This window comes from Lynx canadensis, chromosome A2 (genome assembly GCF_007474595.2).
Source record: "Lynx canadensis isolate LIC74 chromosome A2, mLynCan4.pri.v2, whole genome shotgun sequence".
In the NCBI taxonomy this organism is placed as follows: domain Eukaryota; kingdom Metazoa; phylum Chordata; class Mammalia; order Carnivora; family Felidae; genus Lynx; species Lynx canadensis.
This window is the reverse complement of record NC_044304.2, coordinates 80,616,570-80,639,380: the sequence shown is the minus strand read 5'-3', so window position 1 is coordinate 80,639,380 and position 22,811 is coordinate 80,616,570. Positions and strand designations below refer to the sequence as shown.

General features: G+C 39.3%; 2 protein-coding genes across 4 annotated transcripts in view; one reads left to right on the top strand and one right to left on the bottom strand.

Moving 5' to 3' along the window:
• Positions 1-959, bottom strand: part of DNAJC2 (DnaJ heat shock protein family (Hsp40) member C2) — a 37,505-nt gene extending 36,546 nt beyond the window's left edge. For 2 of the 3 annotated variants that reach the window (XM_030307801.1, XM_030307802.1), the window contains exon 1: positions 671-957. Coding sequence is in view for 1 of the 3 variants with exons in the window: in XM_030307800.1 (XP_030163660.1) it covers positions 671-734 (64 nt within the window). In the remaining 2 variants the exon portion in view is untranslated. Of the gene's footprint in view, positions 1-670 lie in introns of all 3 variants that reach the window. The other variant, XM_030307800.1, reaches the window with a different exon arrangement.
• A 3,088-nt stretch (positions 960-4,047) lies between these two features.
• On the top strand, positions 4,048-17,141 carry PSMC2 (proteasome 26S subunit, ATPase 2). The gene is made up of 12 exons (XM_030307804.1): positions 4,048-4,199; positions 5,998-6,035; positions 6,605-6,686; positions 7,403-7,502; positions 11,115-11,246; positions 11,650-11,722; positions 12,110-12,205; positions 12,782-12,946; positions 14,478-14,565; positions 16,401-16,603; positions 16,693-16,789; positions 16,878-17,141. The coding sequence occupies exons 1-12, from the start codon at positions 4,130-4,132 to the stop codon at positions 17,033-17,035; spliced, it is 1,302 nt and encodes a 433-aa protein (XP_030163664.1). The 5' UTR covers positions 4,048-4,129; the 3' UTR covers positions 17,036-17,141.
• Positions 17,142-22,811: the final 5,670 nt, after the last annotated feature.

Sequence of the window (22,811 nt, the reverse complement as noted above, 5' to 3'; positions counted from 1 at the left end):
TCAAAATCCAACAACTGTCTCTATAAGTGGCTATGGTAATTAACGTGGATGGCTGAGAAACTAGAGACTAAGTTTACCATACCCACGACTGTCCTGGGCTATAAATTTAAGAAACTACAGAAGCAGTCAACTCTCAATGACTCTTTCAAAGTCTGTCTACACAAATCTTAGCAGCATCACCGGCAAAGGTCTTTTCATACTGAGGTTTTGAGTATGAGGAGCAGTCTCTAAGCTTTGACATTTAAAAATCAAAGAAGGTACTAACACAGAGAGGGAGAAAGATGTTTAACAGAGCACCAGCAGCAAGGCTTTGTACGACGCGAGGCACGTGGGAGCTCGCTGCGGGCAATCTCTTGACCTAGGCAAGGAGATGCTTACAAGAACCTTTTTAGGCTACTAGACGGTTCGGCCCCGAACTGCTCCGCCCGATCCATGAGTCAGCAGCGGCGAAAGGAGGAAGAACTGTCGGGGCAGAAAGAAGACGCCCCCTCCCTTCTTCCAGTCTGGAGAAGGATTTCTTTTGCCTGGAGCAAAAAGTCACTCGTCATGGCCCACGCGTCCGGGTGCCAGGCACCAGGGACAAGAAGGGAGAGATTTCGGGGTCGCGCAGGTGGAGAGCGGAGGCAGGGGCGGCTAAGAGGGGACGAGCCGGGGTTGAGTGGGCACGTACCAGAGGTCAGAGCGTGGGTGATGGCGGTGCCCTGGCCGTCCGCAGCGCTCGGCAGGAGCAGCATGATGGCGCCGGGGCCGGCCCCGCAGGCGCAGCGGTTAGCGTCCTGGGCCGGGGTTGCTTAGGGTCCCCTCCGTCTCTACCTCTGGGTCCGAGCCTCGCGCCTTGGCTCTACGACGCCCAGGAACCGGCGCATGGAGACGACCAACAACTACTTCCGGGATGGATCTTTCGCGGTGCGGAGGCCAATTCCACCGGCACACACCGCGCGCCAACGTGTGCGGCAGCCTAGTTACTCTAATGACTCGGATCCGGCTGGGGACCAAGACTCACAAAAGAAAGGTTCCTAGACTCCTCAGTTCCGCGGCGAAAAGGATTACTTTATTCCCCTAGGTGCGATACGTGGAGCATAATTTTCTGAAGCAGTTCCTACTATGCTATTTTTATTTTTAAATCACTATTTGCCCGAGACTAACCACTAACTTCTCAAGTAGCTCTACTTATATAAATAAAAAATGAAAAGATATCTATGCATTAATATTGGGAACAATTATTGTAGTCTATATACATCTATAGAGAATTTTGTACATATACCTATATTTGCACTTATATAAATAATAATGGCAACCTGTATTTGTTGCGATATTAGTAATTTACCTGCGTTGTCTCGTTTAATCCTTGTAACGTTTGGCAAAGAACATCTCCTCAGTGTTAGCTTCTACTGGAAGGCCGGCAATCTTTTTACCCTGTTCTAAAAGCATGAAGTTTTGTTGTTGTTGTTGTTGTTGTTTTTCTAAGATATTACCAATTACAGAACTCTGGAACTTAATTGTTTAATGTATAATAAAATCCACTGTGCGCTTATTATGATTCCTTCTTACGGTCAAAAGCAAGAACTAGCAAAAGAAAACCAGTCGATGAAGATTCACACACATCCCCTCCACACTAAGCTTCCCCCCCCCCCCCCCCTCCCCAGTATCTGGAATAGGTTGCACAAAATAAAAGACTTGATGTGCTACCCTTTGGGAAAGAGCACCGGAAGTTAGAGAATTATTCTCTATGAATTACATTTTCAGTTAAATCCATTGATTTGTCCCGTTATCTACCCCATGACAAAACTGTCACTTCACAACTGACATTTCAAAAACTAAGATAAGCAACTCCCCCTAAAGCTATCCCTGACCCCTTGCTTAATATATATATATATATATATATATATATTTTTTTTTTTTTTTTTTTTTTTTTTTTTTTTTTTTTTTTTTTTGAGAGAGAGATGAGGGGAGGGGTAGAGAGAGAGAGGGACTCAAAGGATCCAAAGCAGACTCTGGGCTAGAGCCCTGACAGGAGAGAGCCCACCTGATACAGGGCTCAAAATCACAAACTGTGAGATCATGACTTCAGCCCAGGTGGGTTGCTTCACCAACTAAGCCACCCAGGTTTCCCAACCCCTTTCTTTATTAATGCAACCACTTGTTAAAACAGGCTCTAAGGCTCAAAGTAACCTGACTCCACTTTCTTAATTTTATTCTCACACTTGCCTCATCCATTCTCCGCCCCCCCCCCCCACCCCATCTGGTCTTACAATGACCTCTAAGGTCATAGGTTTTTTTTTTTTTTGATTGTGATAAAATACACTTAACATGAAATTCACATACTAACCATTTTTCAGTGTGCAGTTCAGTAGTGTTAAATACGTTTGTTTTGTTGAAATACCATTTTCAAAACTCTTAATCTTGCAAAATTGAAACTCTGTACCCATTAAGTAACAAGCCTCCATTTCTACCTCTCCTCAGTCTGGAAATCACCATTCTAATTTCTGTCTTTATGAATTTGACTACTTTAGGTACCTCATATAAGTGGAATCATACACTATTTGCCTTTTGGGGACAGGCTAATTACTTAGCATAGTGTCTTCACAATTCTAATGTGTCAGAATTTCTTTCCTTTTTAAGGCTGAATAATACTCCATTGTATGCACATTTTACTTATCCATTCGTCTGCCAATGGGGTTGCTTCCACCTTTTGGCTATTGTGGCTAATGCTGCTATGACCACGGGGATATAAATTTTTTTGAGACCTGGCTTTCCATTCTTCTGAGTATATCCAGAACTGAATTTGCTGGATCATATGGTAATTCTACTCTTAATTTTTTGAGGAACAGCCATACTATTTTTCATAGAGGTTACACCATTTTCTATTCCCACCAACAGTATAGGTTTCCTTTTCTTCACATCCTCACCAACAGTTTCTTACTCCTTACCCTCGCTTTTTGATAATAGCCATTCTAATGGGTCTAAGGCAGTATTTCATGGTTTTGAAATGAAAATGGCTAGTGGTGTTGAGCATCTTTTTTTATACGCTTGCTGGCCATTTGTATATCTTCTTTGGAGAGATTTCTACTCAAGTCCATTCCCTATTTTTAAAATGGGGCTGTTTTCTGGGGCGCCTGGGTGGCTCAACCGGTTAAGCCTCCCACTTCGAGCTCGGGTAATGATTTCATGGTTTGAGCCACTTACCAGACTCTGTGTTGACAGCTCAGAGCCTGGAGCCTGCTTCAGATTCTCTCTCTCTCTCTCTCTCTCTCTGCCCCTCACCTGCTCACACTCTGTCTCTCTCTCTTAAAAATAAACGTTGAAAAAATAAAATGGGGTTGTTTTCTTGTTGATTGGTAGTTTTTCATATACTCAGGATATTAATCCCTTACCAGATATATGACGTGCAAATACTTTCCCCATCCAGTAGGTTGTCTCTCCACTATGCACTGAGTCCTTTAACGCAAAGAAGGGTCAGACTTTTCATTTCCAAATTCTACAGTTATTTATCAATTCCTGTTTGCCTCCTAAACGAATTTATTTCAAAACCTGCTCTTTTCCCGGACTTCCCTGTATCTGAGGCACCACTCTTCTTTGGCAGGAGGCTCAAAAATTGAAACTCTTCATCGCCTCATCCCATGCTAACATCAAATTAAGGAACAACTTCCATATCTCTTCACTGTATTCGTAGATCTAGCCACTACTTAATGCGTATCTAATATGCCAGATACTTTGAAAACACTAGTTGTTTAAAGCCTCCACAATGCTGCGAGGCAAAGGAAAAATTAAAGCAGAGAGAGTAACGAAGTTACCCAAGAGTGAACAGTAAATGAATGACTAAATCAGGATTTAAAGTCAGGACTGAGCCACGGTTGGTCTTAAAAGGCCGTCGCTCAGGTAACCTCCCCATGGTGAGGGGCCAGGGACCACCCGCGTCCCCCTCCCACAGGGAATTTTTCCTAGACCACGGAACCGGGAGCAGGACACGAGCCCGCCTCCCGGGGCTCCCTTCCGGTTCTCGTGCGCAGAGTAAAAGAGTCCGTAGAGCTCAGCTTACTTCCGGTGAGGAAAGGAAGGAGCGGCACCACCGGAAGCGAGAGAGGTGCTGTGTAATCACCTAAGAGCTGAGGCCTTTGGAACTCCTAAAATGCCTGATTACCTCGGTGCCGATCAGCGGAAAACCAAAGAGGATGAGAAGGACGACAAGCCCATCCGAGGTCAGTTGACATAGGCAGGAGCTCCGGGCCGGAGCAGGGCCAGGCTTGGCCCCGGAGGAGAGGCTGGAGTCCCGCTCGCCACTCGGCCCTGTGTCCCTTTTGTGCCCCCGATGATTTCGTCGGGGGCGGCAGTCGGCTTACCCTGGCTGCCTCTTCTGTGTCCCTCATGCTACTCCAAGTTCTGTATTCATCTCTCGCTGATCGACATTTTTATTCATATTCAGCTCAGGTCCTGATGAAGTTACTCACCCTGCTTGGTCTTGCAGGCCTTGAAAAGTTTCCCTGCCTGGTGGTGCTTGGTCACCTGTATCCTCTTTCTGCTTCTCCTCCCCCTCAAGTGGGATGGCTTGGTGCTGTCACTGTGTAGTCAGGATCCTGAGAAGTATTTTCTTTTTAAAAAAAAACATTCCTTTGACTACGTAATTTATTCATATGGTTCAAAACACTAAATGCATAAAAAAAGACACATTGAAAAAGTGGTCCTTGGCCCCAGGCGTGCATGCATGATCCGCCGAGGCAACTAGTGTTGCCATTTTGCGTTATCTTTCTAGACATTTTCTGTGCATATCAAGGGTTTGTTCTTTACATAAAATGTAGCGCATTGTATATATACATTTTCGGATTTTAATGTGTCTTAGGGATAAGTTCATATCGTTATATGTAAGGCGTCAGTGCTGTCTGCCTGTCTGCATCTGCATAGTATCCCACTTTTTTGGGTGAGTAGTAATACATATAATTAATCCTTAGTGATGCACATATAGGTGTCTTTCAATCTGGTGGCCATTCTAGAGCAGTGAATAACCTTGTTCGTGTACCTTACCACAGACACAAACACAAGCGGGAGGGTGAATGTTGGAAGTGGAGTTGTAATTTTGAAAATGTGAAATTACTCTCTGTAGAGAACACCGCCACGTGACACTTCTCACAGTGCAGGTGATACGCACACGGAGCTCACAGGATTTCTTCCCCTTTTAGTTCCATCTTTATGCTCTTTTCTTCTTTTGTTCCTGACAGGCTATTTAAAAAATATTCTTGCAGTGTTTTTGTTGTTGTTGTTGTTTTTCCCTTTTTCTCTCTTCCCTTCCTAAACAACTTCAACCTCTCCTAGCACTGTTTTTTCTTCTTTTCCACCTTCCCCCCACCAAAGAGATTTTCTCTTTATTTCATCCCACACTCTACTGTTTGCCTTGAAAGTGTTTTAGGATACTGCAGACCTCAGAGCTACTCAGGCACCTGGTGGAAAACTTAGTCACAGAGGTCTAATATCTCATCTGTGCATTTCTCTGGATATGCCATCATTCTGTACATGTATTACTAGATTTATTCCTTGCATATAATTATGATTAACGTGTATAGAGTTTTAGGTGCTTCTTCATCCATATCTTATCTGACCTTTAAAGCAACATTGTGAGGGTAAAATTATTGTTATCTCTGTTTCTCAAAGATGACAAAACTGATGCTTAAAGTGGGTTTTCCAACATTACCTGGCGATTGCATGACGTTGCTGGGACTTTGCTAGTACCCAGGTCGTTTTGATTCTCAAACTCTGTTCTTTGGGCTTCCTGTTTTTGTGTCACATCCCTTTGAGACTCTTCAGCAGCTGTGTTATACACTTTGTAAAATTCTGCCTTCACCCAATTAGTTAAAAGTTCCTGGAGTCCAGGAACTAGTTGTTGGGTGTATTTATATCATTACAACTTTGCATAGTTTTTCTCACTCAGTTACTGAATGTAAATTGAACAGAATTGTTAGCTCTACTTTCCTCTTTTTGAATCTCATGTATTCTCTCTTATTTTAGCTCTGGATGAGGGGGATATTGCCTTGCTGAAAACTTACGTAAGTCGTTTTCAATGTCTACCAAGTATAGATGTTTTATGTTGAAAGAACTATTGTTGGTACTAGCCTCCCAGAATAATTAGAAGAGAATGTCTGGCAGATTGTAGTAATCCTCACTGAAAAAAGTTACATACCACAGTTTCTCTCCAGATTAGATCAGAGAGCAAATATTTAGCATGTCAAAGCGCATACATTTTTTATATTATTTGTAATTAAGTGTGGTGCTATATTGAAAGATTTTTGAAATAACTTAGACAAATGTTTACTATATTTAAAATGTATGTACCTGAATTAGATCTGAAATAGAAAGTTTCAATGCTTAGGGCTTGTAGTTGGGTTAATTTCAGGCATGATTTTCATTTGTTACCTTGCATAATAGTGCATTGTGTCTTTGGGCAAAAATATTAGTTTGGGAATACTTCTGAAAATGATATATTCTCTCTACTTCCACATCACAAGCATTGGGACAATAATAGCTATTGAGATTGTAACTGTTAAAAGTTTCTGTCTGCAGTTTTGTAAATTGTTGATGTCTTGATATTCTAATTACAGTGATTTTTATCTCCTAGGGTCAGAGCACTTACTCTAGGCAGATAAAGCAGGTTGAAGATGACATTCAACAACTTCTCAAGAAGATCAATGAGCTTACTGGTGTGTATTTCATTATTCTGGTCTCTTATCTTTAAATGTAATGTGTTAATTACATCTAAGGAGTTTAAATACAGATGTTATTCCTTCGTGAATTATAGACCAAAAAAATTACTATCCTTCCTGTCTGTTAAGAAATTGGATCTCCTTTAGTAATCTTTCACTACCTTTTACAACCAAATATAATGCTTAAGCAGTTAAGCAACATCATCCTTTAAGCAAGTAATGTTTCTATTGGTCAGAGACAAGTTCAGTAGACTCTAATAAACAAGTAAAAATTTCTTAGCGAATAAAAATGTGGTCTCACATGGTATTGCTTAAGTAAGTGGGCTATTGCCCAGTAGTTGGAAACTTTTCTGCTCATGAGTTGGAAACTTGAGTGGTGAAGTTTCATAGTATTTGTCAAATATGGTGTTGGATTTTGGCTTGTGACTACTTTAGGGCAGTGGTTTTCAACTGGGGTGATTTTGCCCCAGCATCCCTTTCCCCCAGGACATTTGGCAGTGACTGGAGATACTCGTGATTCTCGTGACTTGAAGGGGAGGTGGTGCTGGTGGCATCCAGTGGCTAGAGGCCAGGGATGCTGCCGACTGTAACACACAGGACACTCCCCACTGCCACATATTCAGTCCAAAATGTCATTGGAGCTGAGGCTGTGGAAGCTTGCTTCAAGGTGATGCATTACATTTCAGTGAACCTTGTTATCCTTCTTTATGTAGGTATCAAAGAATCTGATACTGGCCTGGCCCCACCAGCACTCTGGGATTTGGCTGCAGATAAGCAAACACTGCAGAGTGAACAGCCTTTGCAGGTTGCGAGGTATGCATAGCACTCCTTGGAAATTTATTCTTATCTGTATGCTCAAGCACTTCTTAGAATCCGGGGTATAATGCAATAGTTCATAAAAGTTTTTTATTCCACATTCTGCATAAATAAAGCTTTCTCCAGAAGTATCTGGGATTAAATTTTATGCCTTCAGTAATTATTCAAGAAGTAGGTAAAGACATAATCATATAAAAGATTCAAATGATACAGAAAGATCAGATGAAGACATGAGAATCTCCCTTCCCATCTTCACTGTCCCACTGCCCCTTCTTCAGCTACAACTGAAAATAGTTTGGTCCTTTTAGTCATCCTATGTCTTCATGTATATATTGCATGCAAAGAAACATATCCTGATTTTTTTTTTTTAGTACCTCTATTTCTGGTTTCTCTTGGTTTCTAAAAATTATGTAATATTCTGTATGTGTTGGTCTGTTTACAATTTCTGTTATTCTTCATGGTGCTACATTGAACGTTCATGTTAAATATTTCTCTATGTGTGTGCATTTATTTCTTAGTATAGCTTATTAGCAGTGGAATTATGAGGTCAAAGGCATTTACAGTTTTGAAAATCTGGAAAAAGGTGATTTGACCAGTTCATACTCCTTAACATGAGGTTTTGAGGCAAATGCCTGTTTGCCTGATCAATATAAGATATGTGATCATCAATTTTTACACTTTTGCCATGTGGGGGAAAATATCTCATCTTAATTTGCATTGTGCTGATTACTGGTGTGATAGCTGCTTCTTATACTTATTAAACATTTGTATTTCTCTGTCCATTCATATTTTGTTCTATTGGTTTGTTTCTTGTGAATTTTTAGGAGCACTTTACATATTGTATGTATTTATCTTTTCTTTAATATGCTACAAATATTTTTTTCCCATTCTGTCGCTTGACTTTTAACTTGTTGCTACCTTTTGTTGTACTGATGTTTAAAGTTTTTAGGAGGCAAATAAAATATGTAAACATTTTCATTATACCTTTTGGGTTTGAATGTTGCTCAAGAAGCCTTAGCCCAATTCAAGATTGTATTCTTCTGTGTTTTATTCTAATCACTGGAAATTTTATTTTCATTTTATCTCTTTACTATGGTAAAGGTTATTTTTCCTTTCCTCTTTTCCTTTATCCCTTACTCCCTTTTTCTGTCTTTCCCATTTATTTTGGTTTATTTTTCAGTTTTATCATGGTTTTAAGGAGTTAAATAGTTCTATAACAATAGTTGTCTTTCCCAATTCCTCTTCCTTAGAGACACCTCTTTTCAAAATTTTTAGCTGGTTATTTTGATTTCTACCTTCATGATTCTTATGGACAATGCAAAATCTTATGTTTTGTAGATTACATCTTGATTATTTTTTTTAGCTTTAGATATCATCTCTTGGCCTGAGGATTTCATTTTGTTTCCTCTGTCATCATCCCAATAGGATAGGATACTTTTCCTATCCTACATCCTTAATTACATTAAAAATTTGGTTAGATCAGTATTCATTGATTTCACAACTGTGGCTAAGTAGTGCTATTTATAAAGAGGCAAGTAGTAAATAAACTGATTGCTTTTTCTTTCTTGTACCAGTTTTTATTTTTCTTGTCATAACCATCTTGTTTTCTTATTTGCCTGGTTTTCTATGTATATAAATACTCAACTAAATTGATCTTCAGAAGTGTTAAGTCCATCAGGTTTTTTTCTCACATATGCCTCGGGTGTGTCCTCTGCACCAGGATTCTCTCTGGTCCATTTTCCTGAAGAAGTCTTTCCCAGCACTTGCCAACCTGCTTCAGTGCACTACTGGTGGCCCTTTCCACCTACGAAATCGCAACCATCCTGTGACCTCTTTCCCTGCAGGTTCCCTTTGCCTCTCTCCTGTTGTTTATGTACCATGAGTTTGTCTTTTTGGTTTACTTACACCTGCATTAGGTGGGCTCTGTTCTCTGGTAGCTTCCTGAAAGAGGTCAGTTGGGATGTCATATTTGGAGACTACGTATGTCTGAAAAGATCTTGGCTGATATAAAGTTCCTTCTTCAGAATTTTGAAGGCAGCATTCCATTGTCCTCCAGCTCCTGGTATTGTTGGTCTGAAGCTGCTCTGATTCCCAGTCCCGTACATGTGACCTGTTTTTCATCTGAAAGTCATAGGGTCTCCTTGTTCTCATGGTTCTGAACTTTCATGACTACGTGCCTCAGTACTGATCCATTTCATCCACGGTGCTGGGCTCTCCTGGCCTTCATGGTGGTGGTTTTTCTTGAAATTATTGCTTACTGATTTCCCATGTTCTTGGTCCTTTGTTCCAGACTTCAGACTTCTATTCTTTGGAAATTGGGCCTCCTGGATATCTCCACTAATATGCTAATCTTTCTCTCCTGCATTTTTTTTTGTTTTTGTTTGTTTGTTTTTGGTCTTTTTGCTCTACTTTTGTGAGATTTTCTTAACTTTATCTTTGAGTCTTTTTTTTTTTTTTTTTTTTTGAGGAAGAGGGAGAGAGAGACCACCTGCATGTGTAAGGGAAAAGGGAGAGAGAATCTCAAGCAGGCTCCATGTACAGTGCAGAGCCTGATACCGGCTCAATCTCACAACTCTGAGATCATGACCTGAGCTGAAATCAAGAGTCAGACTCAACCAACTGAGCCACCCAGGCGCCCTAGACTACTTGCTATTATTATGTACATGGTATTACAGATTTGCCTTCACCATGTCACACAGAAAAAGAAATTAAAATACATTTAAGTTAAAAATAGCAACAATGATAAAAATGGATTTGAAGTATAAACTCAGGAAAGAATGAAAACACATTACTTAACTTGATGTAAAATGACTGTCTTTCCAATGGGAAAATAAAATGGAGAGTAACTTAAGATATAGAAGAGTATTACAAATAAACAAACATAGTTAAGAAAATCAAATTAGTGAACTTTTTGGGGCACCTGGGTAGCTCAGTCGGTTAAGCGTCCGACTTCGGCTCAGGTCATGATCAGGTGATTTGTGAGTTCGGGCCCTGCAGTCGGCTCTGCACTGGTGGTGCGGAGCCTGCTTGAGATTCTCTCTTTCTTTCTATTCCTTCCCCACTTGCTCTCTCTCTCTCTCTCTCTCTCACAAAATAAATAAATAAACTTTAAAAAAAATTAGAGAACTTTAAAAAAAAACTGTTTTAATTAAACTTTATTTTTGAGAGAGAAAGATAGAGTGAGAGCAGGGGAGGGGCAGAGAGAGAAAGGAAGACACAGAATCTGAAACAGGCTCCAGGCTCCGAGCTGTCAGCACAGAGCCCGATGCAGGGCCCGAACTCACAAACTGAGATCATGACCTGAGCCGAAGTTGGATGCTTAATCGACTGATCCACCTAGGTGCCCATAGAGAACTTCTTAATGTTGAAATATTTGGGTTTACTTTTCTAGGGCAGTGTATCTTTTGAAAATTTTCCAGTTTAGCTAAAGTGGAGTGGACCCTTGGGGTTGCGCATACTCCGTAGAAAAAGATCTTTAATAGTGGCCTAATTTCTGCAGTTCTCATTTACACCTGCTCATCAGTTTACTGCTTGCCCAGGACAGAATCTAGTTACTTGAATTCATTATTAGTGGTTTAGGTTCTTTAATCAAGCCTTTTACTCTGTTAGGTGTACAAAGATCATCAATGCTGATTCGGAGGACCCAAAGTACATTATCAACGTGAAGCAGTTTGCCAAGTTTGTGGTGGACCTTAGTGATCAGGTGGCACCTACTGACATTGAAGAAGGGATGAGAGTTGGGTAAGATTCTACTTATACTCTGCTTTCCTTAAAGATACCATGTCACATTCACATCCTTGGCTTTCTTTTGAATGAATGGGCTGGGTGCCACGGAATACAGGGATACTGTGCAGTAGAGTACTACAGTTGGACATCCTTTCTTCTGCATCAGCTTCCTGACCTCCCACCCACCTCCTTTCTCCCACCCCCACTGGGGCTTTTTGTGAATGGCTTTAAATGTCATACTCAAAGAAGTGCAGGATTTTAGAGTTGAGTTTACCAGTCTGTTGAAGGTAACATGGTGTAAGGAGAGGAAGAACTTGCTCTAGGATAGTTAGGATTAAGGAAGTTATATATGATACGTGTAATTAACTTAGTAAATTTTTTGAATGTATTGAGTGAGGATATTTTTTTATCTCTTTAGCGTGGACAGAAATAAGTATCAGATTCACATTCCGCTGCCTCCCAAGATTGACCCAACAGTTACCATGATGCAGGTAAGAAAATGCGGGAGGGAAAAGGAATGACATGACTTTGAGTACAGTTGCATCCATCTCAAAGGCTGACTAGAAATATTGATTAGAAACCTGTCAATATGTGGGCATATACTGAAGAGCTGCGAAAATGTTTTAAGCAGTTTTTCAGATGAGAAAGTCTTTATCAGTCTTTCTTTTTCTGGTTTGTCTCTTTTACTGGTTATCATAGCAAGTAATAACAGCAAGTGGTTCTAGGACACTGGACAATGTATTCCATTTTTATTAAAATTCTTACTTGTTAGGAGTCTGATTTTCCTTTTAGGGTATTGGGTCTGCTCTACTGGATAGAACATTTGAACTAGTATTCAAAAGCCTGTGGCTTTTTACGTTCTACATTTTCATCCTTAGGTGGAGGAAAAACCTGATGTCACATACAGTGACGTGGGTGGCTGTAAAGAACAGATTGAGAAACTTCGAGAAGTAGTTGAAACCCCATTACTTCATGTAAGTGGCTGAGTCTGTGCACTTAAATTGCCTGTCATTAGATAGCTTTAAAAATTTTATATTTTCCTTAGTCAGGGGGTAGAAGATAGAGGTGTGGTGAATTAGTATGTCCCAGGAGAGAAAGCAAATCAAGTGGTCAGGCCTACTCTAAGCAGAAAGATCTGCTATTTTGAGTGACAGGAGTTTGAGGTGTAACCTTTAGCAAGGTGTTAAATATAAGTTATTGTAGAAGGAACCATGTGTTTTAATGATACCAAGCGGAAATCGAATCAAATTAAGCTGAGGAGGATAATGGAAAACTAGAATATTAAATACCGTAATTCTTTTGTTTTTTAAAACAGTACTTTTTTTTAAATTAGAGGGAAAAATGTATTGTTAAGGAGAAATACCTTTAAAAGCTGTTCAGCATTATGTACTGATATGAGTCTAGTTTAGATCTTATGTCTTAGAATAAGTAAAATTCTTATTAAGTATATTGATTATGGAGTCAATAATTTTGATTTAAATATGATATAGAAGTAGTTTTGTTTTTATCATACCTAAGTAATAAATGTAAAAATCCTGTCTCCCTCACAGCCGGAGAGGTTTGTTAACCTTGGCATTGAGCCTCCCAAGGGTGTGCTGCTCTTTGGCCCACCGGGTACAGGCAAGACACTCTGTGCTCGGGCAGTTGCTAACAGGACAGACGCTTGCTTCATTCGAGTTATTGGATCTGAACTTGTACAGAAGTACGTTGGTGAGGTAAAGTAAATTGATCAAAACATATGTAGCCCCATGAAAGATTTATAATGTGGAATAGCAGTTCTGATGAAGTTTTGGGGTGATGGGGTTCGTGGGGTCCAGAGCTGACGACCAAGAAAGAATTCTTGAAGACATCTTTGGTGCAGAAAGGTGGGGACAAGACCCGTGGGCAGGAAGAGCTGCACTGGGGTTGTGATGGGTAACTCATTATATACCCTCAGGTTGGGGGCGGTCAGGGATAGAGTAAGTCTCTGGCATTTTGGAAATAAGGTTTCCAAGACCATGAGAGGTTAGCTGTTGTTAGGGAAATACCATTTATTACTGTTTAATAAAACCTCAGTCATGAGACCCTTCAAATGTATATCGGGGGCCATAAGCTTGAAGTATGATTGCCATTATATATCTTGGGGTAGTTGAGATAAAGGAAGTAGACTTACAGGATCCTTGAGGTTGGGATATTGTTAAGCCAAGATTCATTTTGCTCCTAGCAAAGTACAACTAGGCAGCTGAGCTCCTAGAGGGAGGTCACTCTGCTGGTTTCAAGGACTTGTCTATGGGCTGTAGGCAGTAAGGGAATTTAATTTTTCATTTGCTTTCGTTTCCCACATTACCATGGCAAGCACTTAAACCCTTTTCCTTTGTTCTTGGGTAGCGAGGAGTGTCCGAAGGTTACTACACATAGTCCACCGGGAGGTGGGGGTTGCTGTTAGCCTATACTTTGCCCTCAGCTTGCCCCGCACTCCCTCATCAATTCCACATTGAAGGACTGAGACTTGAAATTTTTTTTGATTGATGGTTTGTAATTAGTAGTTCAGAAGCCACCAGCCTTTCCTTGTGGTCACTGGAACTAAACAACTGCTTAAAATTTTTAATCAGTATACTGGGACCTTTTCTACAGATTTGGTGTGTAAGACCCCAGAAACGTGGTGAATTGTGCATTTAAAAGTGTACTTTTATTTCAGAAGCAACGTTTCATATTGTACTGAGAAAGAACATAGTTGTCTGTATATGTGTGACACACACATACGTATACATGTGTATATATGTTCTCATTAGAGAGGAAGTCTAGGGCTGTATATATTGCATCTGAAGCATTAACAACTCATATACTTAGAATAAGAATTAGTAAAGGAGCTGTATTAGTTAAGGTATAATTTTATTCCTTGATCAAAACTTACAAATTAAAATTGGTGATCAGAAATGCCAAGTGATAAATCAGATGCCATTTTTTTGTTTCCTCAATTTTAACTGATTGAAATGGTGCATTTAACTGTTAATTTGATCTCTTCAAGTCTGGAAGTTATTGGCTATTTAATAGGTAAAGAATCATGAAATTAATACTGTTTTGAAACTAATGAGATTAATATGATGGAATAGGTAACAAATTTCATTTTTTTTTTTTTTTGAAAAAGCTTTTGGTAATAATAGTTGAGAACACTGTTAGGAATATTGAAAGGTTTGAAGCATAATTTCTTACTGTACTTAAAAGTCTTTTTAAACCAACTCTGAATTAAATTATTTTTCTCATTAGGGGGCTCGAATGGTTCGGGAGCTCTTTGAAATGGCCAGAACAAAAAAAGCCTGCCTTATCTTCTTTGATGAAATTGATGCTATTGGAGGTATGGGCAGTATTTTAGAGTACTACTTTAGGATTGGGTTTCGTGAGTGTTTTAAAGTAATATGTGTAGAGTTCTCTTGATACGTTAATCTTGTACAAAATTTTAATTCCAGCTATTGTATGAGCTCTGGCATGTCGGAGCTACAGATCTAATAACCAGTAGAGATACATTATTAGGAAAAAAGAAACAGAGCATTGCTATTTCTCCAAGTCTTTATCTTTGTACTTTTCCTAATTTCATTCACATGACCCTTGTTTTCACACTTTAACAACTCTTAACTTAGGATACAGCTTCACTTAATGTGATCAGAAAGCTTTGGGGCATAATTTAATTGGTGGTGGTTTTTCATGAAGTATACCTAAAAGAATGTTCTTGTTGGCTTCGTTGATTTGATGAAATAAAATATTAGCTGTGGGATCTGGACAGGTTATTCTAACTCTGAGACTCTGTTCACTTGCCTTATAAAGGGAATGATAATTCATACCTTGTTAATTTTATGGGTGTTTGGTTTGAAGTAAGTCATAAATGAGATAGACCTTGAAAGCTACTCTTCTGGAGGCCTGAACTGTTACAATAGTCTTTGAGAGTAATCATTCTTTTTTTTTTTTTTTTTAAATTGTTTTTAACGTTTATTTATTTTTGAGACAGAGAGAGACAGAGCATGAACGGGGGGAGGGGCAGAGAGAGAGGGAGACACAGAATCGGAAGCAGGCTCCAGGCTCCGAGCCATCAGCCCAGAGCCCGACGTGGGGCTCGAACTCACGGACTGCGAGATCGTGACCTCAGTTGAAGTCGGACGCTTAACCCACTGAGCCACCCAGGCGCCCCAAGAGAGTAATCATTCTTAATAGCTGGAGGAATTGGCATATGTTCAGTTAATGAACTTAGTGACAAAAATGACTTGAAAATATAGTTGCACCCTGTAATGCTGTTTGGGGACTGCAGTTAGGTTACCCCAAGTCTTGTTTTTAGACAGATGAGTGTTGTTGAGTTTGGATGCTTCTGTGGTTAATGTCTTCAAGGGCCAGCCATAATGTGACCACAGTGTATCGATTTAGTGTTGTGACTCTGAAGTTTCCTTTATAGTATTTTTGGAATAAGCCTTATGATGATGTCAGGATGCTCTGAAGAGGTAGTGTCCAAAGTAGACTGTGTATCAAATAGTATTAGTGTGCAGGAAGAAAATCTAGAATTTTTCTTCATACTTTTAATCTCATTTAAAAGTTTTCCAATTTTTTTGTTTTATATAGTGTACATAATACCTTAATACAACAATATGTATTTATACAACTTAAAAAGGAAAATATATATTTGGAGGCCTTATTTTTTTTTATTTTTTTGCTATGTTGGTTGAAATGAGAGATTGACAATCTAGAGTACTCTAACACATCTAAATCAGCGTGATGTAAGCTTTATAGTTCTACTGTATTATGGATGTAGCGGTATTTTTAAGGACTGTTTGGAGAAACTTAGAGTATGACAGTTTCTTACATACAGTCAGACACCATTGGAGTGCTAAAGTTTGCATGTGCCTTATCCAGATGTATATGGTGTTAGAAATGGAGGTGTTCTTGAGTAATTTAAAAAACAAAATTCTTCAAAGAGGACTTAAAAAATACTTGAAAGGAGCCCCTTTTAAATATCTATGAGGAGTCCTTTTCAAAGATTCACCTTCTAATTTAGTTTTCCTGTAAAGTAGGCTGTTCTTATAGAATATGCTTAAAAGTGAGACGTTCACTTGAGCTGGAGTACCTGACTTGAGATCTGTAATACTTCTGGGTTACGCATAGTGCTGTCCTGAGTGGACACGAAGAGCTTATTTTTCGTCTTCCCAGGGGCTCGTTTTGATGATGGTGCTGGAGGAGACAACGAAGTGCAGAGAACGATGCTGGAACTGATCAATCAACTGGACGGTTTTGATCCTCGAGGTAACATTAAAGTGCTGATGGCCACTAACAGACCTGACACTTTGGATCCAGCACTGATGAGGCCAGGGAGATTGGACAGAAAGATTGAATTTAGCTTACCTGATCTAGAGGTAAGAAAATCATTTCGTTTTAGAGAAGGGATTCTTGAAATTCCGTGATGTCTTTCCCTTTTAATATTTATTAATTCCCCTATTTTTAGGGTCGGACTCATATTTTTAAGATCCACGCTCGCTCAATGAGTGTGGAAAGAGATATCAGATTTGAACTGTTAGCACGACTGTGTCCAAATAGCACTGGTAGGTGAAAAGGTCTTGCTTACTGTACTTGCTGGTCTGTGTGTTCAGGCTGCTTTAATAAGCCTGTTGTTTTCTTTTTGTTCGAAAGGTGCTGAGATTAGAAGTGTATGCACAGAAGCTGGTATGTTTGCTATCAGAGCACGGCGAAAAATTGCTACTGAGAAGGATTTCCTGGAGGCTGTAAATAAGGTCATTAAGTCTTATGCCAAATTCAGTGCTACTCCCCGCTATATGACATACAACTGACCCCTGAAGACTTTCACGAAAACACTTTTCATTGGAATCCTAACCTTATTAAATAGACTTGTTAATAACCATTAAACACGTAAAAATAAAGCATTTCAAAATTGTATGCTTTTTTCAGATGTCTTTTTTCTGTAGTACAGTGAAAGGTGATATCTGATGTCATTTGGCAGAAATGCTTATTACAGTGTCTGTTGACTGTTTTTGAAGTGCTACCATTTAAGGATCCCATCTCCTCAAGTGCTTGCTTAGACCACGTATGTTCTTGGCATATGCTGGCCTGTGGGCCGTATGGGTGCCGATTGTATCCTCCCACGCGGTGAGGCAGGTCTCATGCATGTTGATGTAATGCCTGCAAAGCTTTCCTACCTGATTGACTTGGAGCTGGGATTGAACGTCCAGGTGTGTCAGCTCTGTCGCCTGTGTTCCTCACCTTCCTGCTCTTCTGCCCCTCATCACAATAGCCCATCTAGGCACAGGACCACATGTGTTTACATGTTGTTGTTTTTTTCCTACCACATCGAATAAATAATAACACTTTGGCCAAACGTTTTTTAAAGTGGAAGAAGCATCTGATGTCTTAGGTTTTGCTTTGCCATTTGAGTTGATTTCAATTTCAAGTTAATCAAGAATTAGTGATTTTAATGGCTAGTAAAGCAGTAAAGCAGAAAGAAAAATATATACACCATTGGTTTCATAAAGAGAAATACTTCATCTTGTAAATTAATGGTTTAAAATGTCAGTAAAATTCCTATTAGACTTCTGGTGAAGTGAGGTATTTCTAAAAATAAAATCGAATTAGGATCCTCAGCACATCCCTTTAAAATTCTTTCTTGTTCAGCCGCCACCAAATCCCCTCTTGTCTTGCACCACAGTTATCCTCCCTGCCCAAATACTGAGACCCAGGCACCATAAAGACTGTTTTTATTGCAGTTCAATGTTCATGAGTAATGCAAAATAGCAAGAGCTGGATACATTTTAATTCAAAGAAAAAGTGGACAACATAATGCTTTGAGTATTGAGTTGAAGTATTTAAAATATGAACATTTTCAAAGAGAAAAATGAAAGCTCTTCGTTCATAAAATCCAACCAGCATTCTTTTCTGTCTTCCATTTTTCTTTTTTGCGAAATTGATCAGAAAAATTTTTCCAAGCCTGCCCTGGTCTCTCGTGAGGTATGAAATAGGATGAACCCTTTCTAGGTTTTATGCATATAATAAAATACTCAGGTAAATAACTGAAGATGTATGTTTTTGTAATATTTTGAGAAACAAGCATTTAGATCACGCTGTTTTAAGTCTTACCATGTTTTCATGTAGCCCCATACTTCTATGCACCAATTTGAGATGACTCACACTGGAGGATGTCTTGAGCTCACTCAGGCCTAACATATTCTAGACTCTGGAGAATCTTGACATCTCAGTTACATGCTGAAAATCTAACTGACCACACATCAAACCGACAATTATTTGAAAAATTTGGGTGTTTCTGCCCAACTGTATCTAGATTAGCATCTTTGTATCCCATTTTAAAAGATAAAATACACACTCGGTAACCCCCTCCACCTAAAATACGTGTGTGTACGTATACATGTGTATATGCGTGTGTATGGGCACACGTGTATGTCATACATAAATCAGTGCTGATAAAACACAAAGAGTTGATGACTCTAGAAAAATGCTGTAGTGCTCTTTAGAAAATACTTTTAAAAAACACTGTAAAAATGTGATGGATTTGTAAAAATGTAATTTCCACAAAGCTCAGGTTCATCTGTTACATAAAGTGAAATGAGGAGCCTGGTGTGCCTTTTTTTTCAAAGGCAGATAAATTTTTGAGATGCTCAGGCTTCATTAAATCCAAGTCCATAAGCAGGCAGGTTACCTGCTACAATGCTAAGCTCTTGAACATTCTGTTGTTGGGATTTGAGCGGTTTCAAAACCCTCCCATGCATTTTGGCTGGCTATTTGGAGAATTAAGGTAGGTACTTCTGTCACTTCTCAACCCAACTTTTATCTACACTCAAACCATATTATCACAAATCTAAATATATGGACTCCTAAAAGCATTCCTGAAAGGTACACTAAAAAGGACCAACAGCATTTTTTACACTCAAAGTGCACAGGCTCACACCAAGGAAGTTTTGTGTGATCTGATAATTTTAAGTTGATTACTATCTTTAAAGGGGCAGACGTAACAGATCAAGCCTTCCCTACCACATTACATACTCCCTTCCCTCTCCCTCAGCCTCAGCAAGGGCATACGCCACCCCATCCCCACATCCCCCAAAACAGAAAAACACACCTACCCATTCCAGGGCAGATTCTTTGGGTTTGTTACCCACTCCACGCACACACCAGGGAAGACTCATTTTCTCAAAATGTACCTTTGGAGGCAGGTACCTCCTTTCTCTGTTAAATAGGTAAGAATACAGGATCAAACCACATGGAGTTACCTGAAAACTATAGGGGTTTTAGGGGTTACCTGAAAACTATAAAGTGAACTCCCAGGGCTTGCAGAGGATTCATATCCTTGTTTCTCTGAGTCCCACTGCAGATGGGACTGGCAAATGGGATCCCACTATAAGCTGCCATTATACAGAGTCCATATCTATGACATGAATTAATTTTCTGGGCCCTGGTTCACAATTGTTTACATATTCCATCCATCCATGAGGCAGAAATCAACCACTATCCTATCATGTAGGATTTTAGAAAGACAACTTCTCTATATGGGACCTTCCTGAAGACAGGGCTCTCCCATATTGCCAAAAAATAAGACCAACCAAGTCCCTAGATCTATCATTGTGGATTATGCTCATTTTGACAGGGCAGTGAGACTGAATTTGAACCAGGGTTTGAGACACATAGGAAGCACATGCTACTGGCTATTGAGCTCCAGAAAGAAGAACAAAGAGGCAAACTTAAAGTAAAAAAGGTCAGGAAATTTTCTACTATATTAAATAATTTTAAGTAAAACATTCCAACATATTTACATATAGATAAAACATTTTGAAATGCATTCTTACATCCTCAGAGGCTCGCTGAAACAAACAAAAAACTTTCCTTAAGTCTTCAGTGCTTTTTATGTACATGGTAAAAATCTATTCAAAATAGGTTGAAAATTAAGGAACAGAAAAGTTAAATACAAATCTGTAAATACAGATAAATACTATTTTTTGTACCCTACTTTCAATCTATCAACAACTAGGATGTGAATTTCTGTATGTAAAGCATTTGATGAAGACGGGTGCTAAAGTCAATGCAATGAAGTATTTTATAACATTGTTTAGAATCTTTAAGTTCTGCATTAGTGGCGGAAATGGTGCAGGCCCTCTTACAAAAGCTTCCACTAAAGCTGAGGTGCTACAACTACATGCTCCTTCAGAAGGCAGTCTGTATCAGAATGCAGATGTATGTGATCTTGCGTGTGATGATTGCAAAGAAAGTAGCTGGGTGAAAATCTCATTTCTTTCTAGATCTCCATTAAGTACTGATTAGAAAGGAGGGGGTCCACTTTAAATTAGTAAAGTCACTGCAAAATCTGAGAGTTAAAGCAAACAAACCATAGGGTTTGGTTGGAGTTAGACCCATGCTAACACGACTCTTTCCTGGGATCTGCCCACTTTTCTCCTGGCAGTGTTTTCTTTATGAAAACTAAAAAGAAGTCAGTAAGAAAACATGCTTGAAAAACAGACTGTTAGCAGGAAATTTCAGCAGAGGAGGCTTTAGGCAGGTTGGCTAATACTTGTGCTTTGATTTGGAGTGAGGTAGTACTTAGAACTACAAGAGCAAGACCTTTTTGATGACGAATTGGCTTAAAGTTCTCCCCCCACTTGAACAACTATGAAGAGTGCCTGAAATAGGCATTTTACTCATTCATAGGCTTACCCCCCCTGGGTCTGATAAGAATTAACTATTATGGACTTCCAAGGAAGATACTAAGTTATACCAAGAAATTAGCTTTCTTAATTAAATACATGGTCTTCAAGGTTACTTTACTATTAGCAGCAACAGAAGTTCTAGGGGTGCCCACAGGTCACAGTAGTGACAAATGAGCACCAAAAAGAATTATAATGGACTGAGGAACATTAAAACTGTAAAAATACACGAGCCTATGATTACACCGAAAAAGAGAAATGTAAAAGAGTCTACTATGTCATTGCCCGTTAAACCAACTCCTTACTTTGAAGTTGATAATTAAATGGAAAAAATAAAGCATTTAACCTGCCTTTCCAGTAAGAAAGGATTGTATTTAAGGATGACCAAATAACTCAGGTTGAGGAGGGATAGCTGTAGTTTACAAAGAAACACCAACTAATAAATGCTGAAGAAATGAGAGAAATGGAAAAAAAAATCTCAAGCCTTAATAAAATTATTGATTTAGGTAAGGATTATCACTGTTAAAACCCCTGGCTGAATGGCTAATGGGAACTGGGCATTCATTCAATGCCAAAGGAAAACCAGATAGAAAACTCACAAGTCACAATGGAGAAAACGTAAGTGGGGGATGAGGCTATCAGCATCATTTAGTGGTAGGTCAACTAGATATTATGTATTTTCTGATGTGATGAGATTTAAAGCATGTGTCTCATCTAGGATATATTCCAGCAAAAAAAAAAATGTTTTATTCAAATCCATGAAGCTTTTAGATAAAACTTTTAGATTACAGGTAATTCAGGAAATAAAGGGACAAGCGATATAACACCTTGAAAGAACAAAATGGGGATTCTACAGGACAACTGCCCCAGTCTCTCTTCAACAACTCAATGTCATAAAAGGGACTGTACTGGATTAAGATAGACTTAAGGGACTTGAAGGGACATGACCAGTTGTAGTGGTAGGTCACAGAATGGATACTAGTCTGGACAAACCAAGTATAAATTTGAGGACAACTGGGGAAACCTGAATATGATCTGAGGTAAAAGTATTCCAGATGAGGAAACAAGGATTGTTGACTGAAAAATGACTTGCAGAGCACTATGTAGAATATGATCTTACTCTGGTTAAAAAATGTAAGTATATATGCACAGAAAAAGATCTGGAAGGATATGCCTTAAGGTGTTAGTGATAATCTTTGAAGGGTAGCAATATAATGTTTTTATTTTCTTTTGTTTATTTTTTCTATTCTTTTTTTATTGCACTCATAATGCTTCTTTAGTAATAAAAGGTTATTTTTTTTAAATTTTTTTTTTTCAACGTTTATTTATTTTTGGGACAGAGAGAGACAGAGCATGAACGGGGGAGGGGCAGAGAGAGAGGGAGACACAGAATCGGAAACAGGCTCCAGGCTCTGAGCCATCAGCCCAGAGCCTGACGCGGGGCTCGAACTCACGGACCGCGAGATCGTGACCTGGCTGAAGTCGGACGCTTAACCGACTGCGCCACCCAGGCGCCCCTAATAAAAGGTTATTTTTAAAGAACTTCTAGAAAACTGAGGGTGTGCCCCTTCTGTTAGTTAGCTCTGATTACAGAAAGTCTGTACACCAGCAAGTACCAAAGTAAGGATGCTACCCATCTGGTGAAAGCATATATGATTGGTACGTAAAGCACTTAAAGGAAATAACTTCTGGAACGCTCGGCTTATAAAGGTAACACTAAAGGGTAACAGGAATGTCACTGCACAGTAAATGCAGGCAAGAGGGACAATTTATCTTTGAAATAATTCAATTAAAAAAAAAAACACAAGTAAGATACATCTTGCTATGTGCATCATTCACCCTCCAAATCAAGCCTTGACTACTAGCATTTACCCTTAGCGGGGGGACGTCTAGTGTCTAGTAC

Bases quoted from the DNA above. Each gene is read 5' to 3' on its own strand.
- PSMC2 (XM_030307804.1), top strand. From the start codon at position 4,130: ATGCCTGATTACCTCGGTGCCGATCAGCGGAAAACCAAAGAGGATGAG. The intron at 6,687-7,402 runs GTGTGTATTTCA...TTCTTTATGTAG, and splicing joins GAAGATCAATGAGCTTACTG to GTATCAAAGAATCTGATACT. The intron at 16,604-16,692 runs GTAAGAAAATCA...CCCTATTTTTAG, and splicing joins TTAGCTTACCTGATCTAGAG to GGTCGGACTCATATTTTTAA.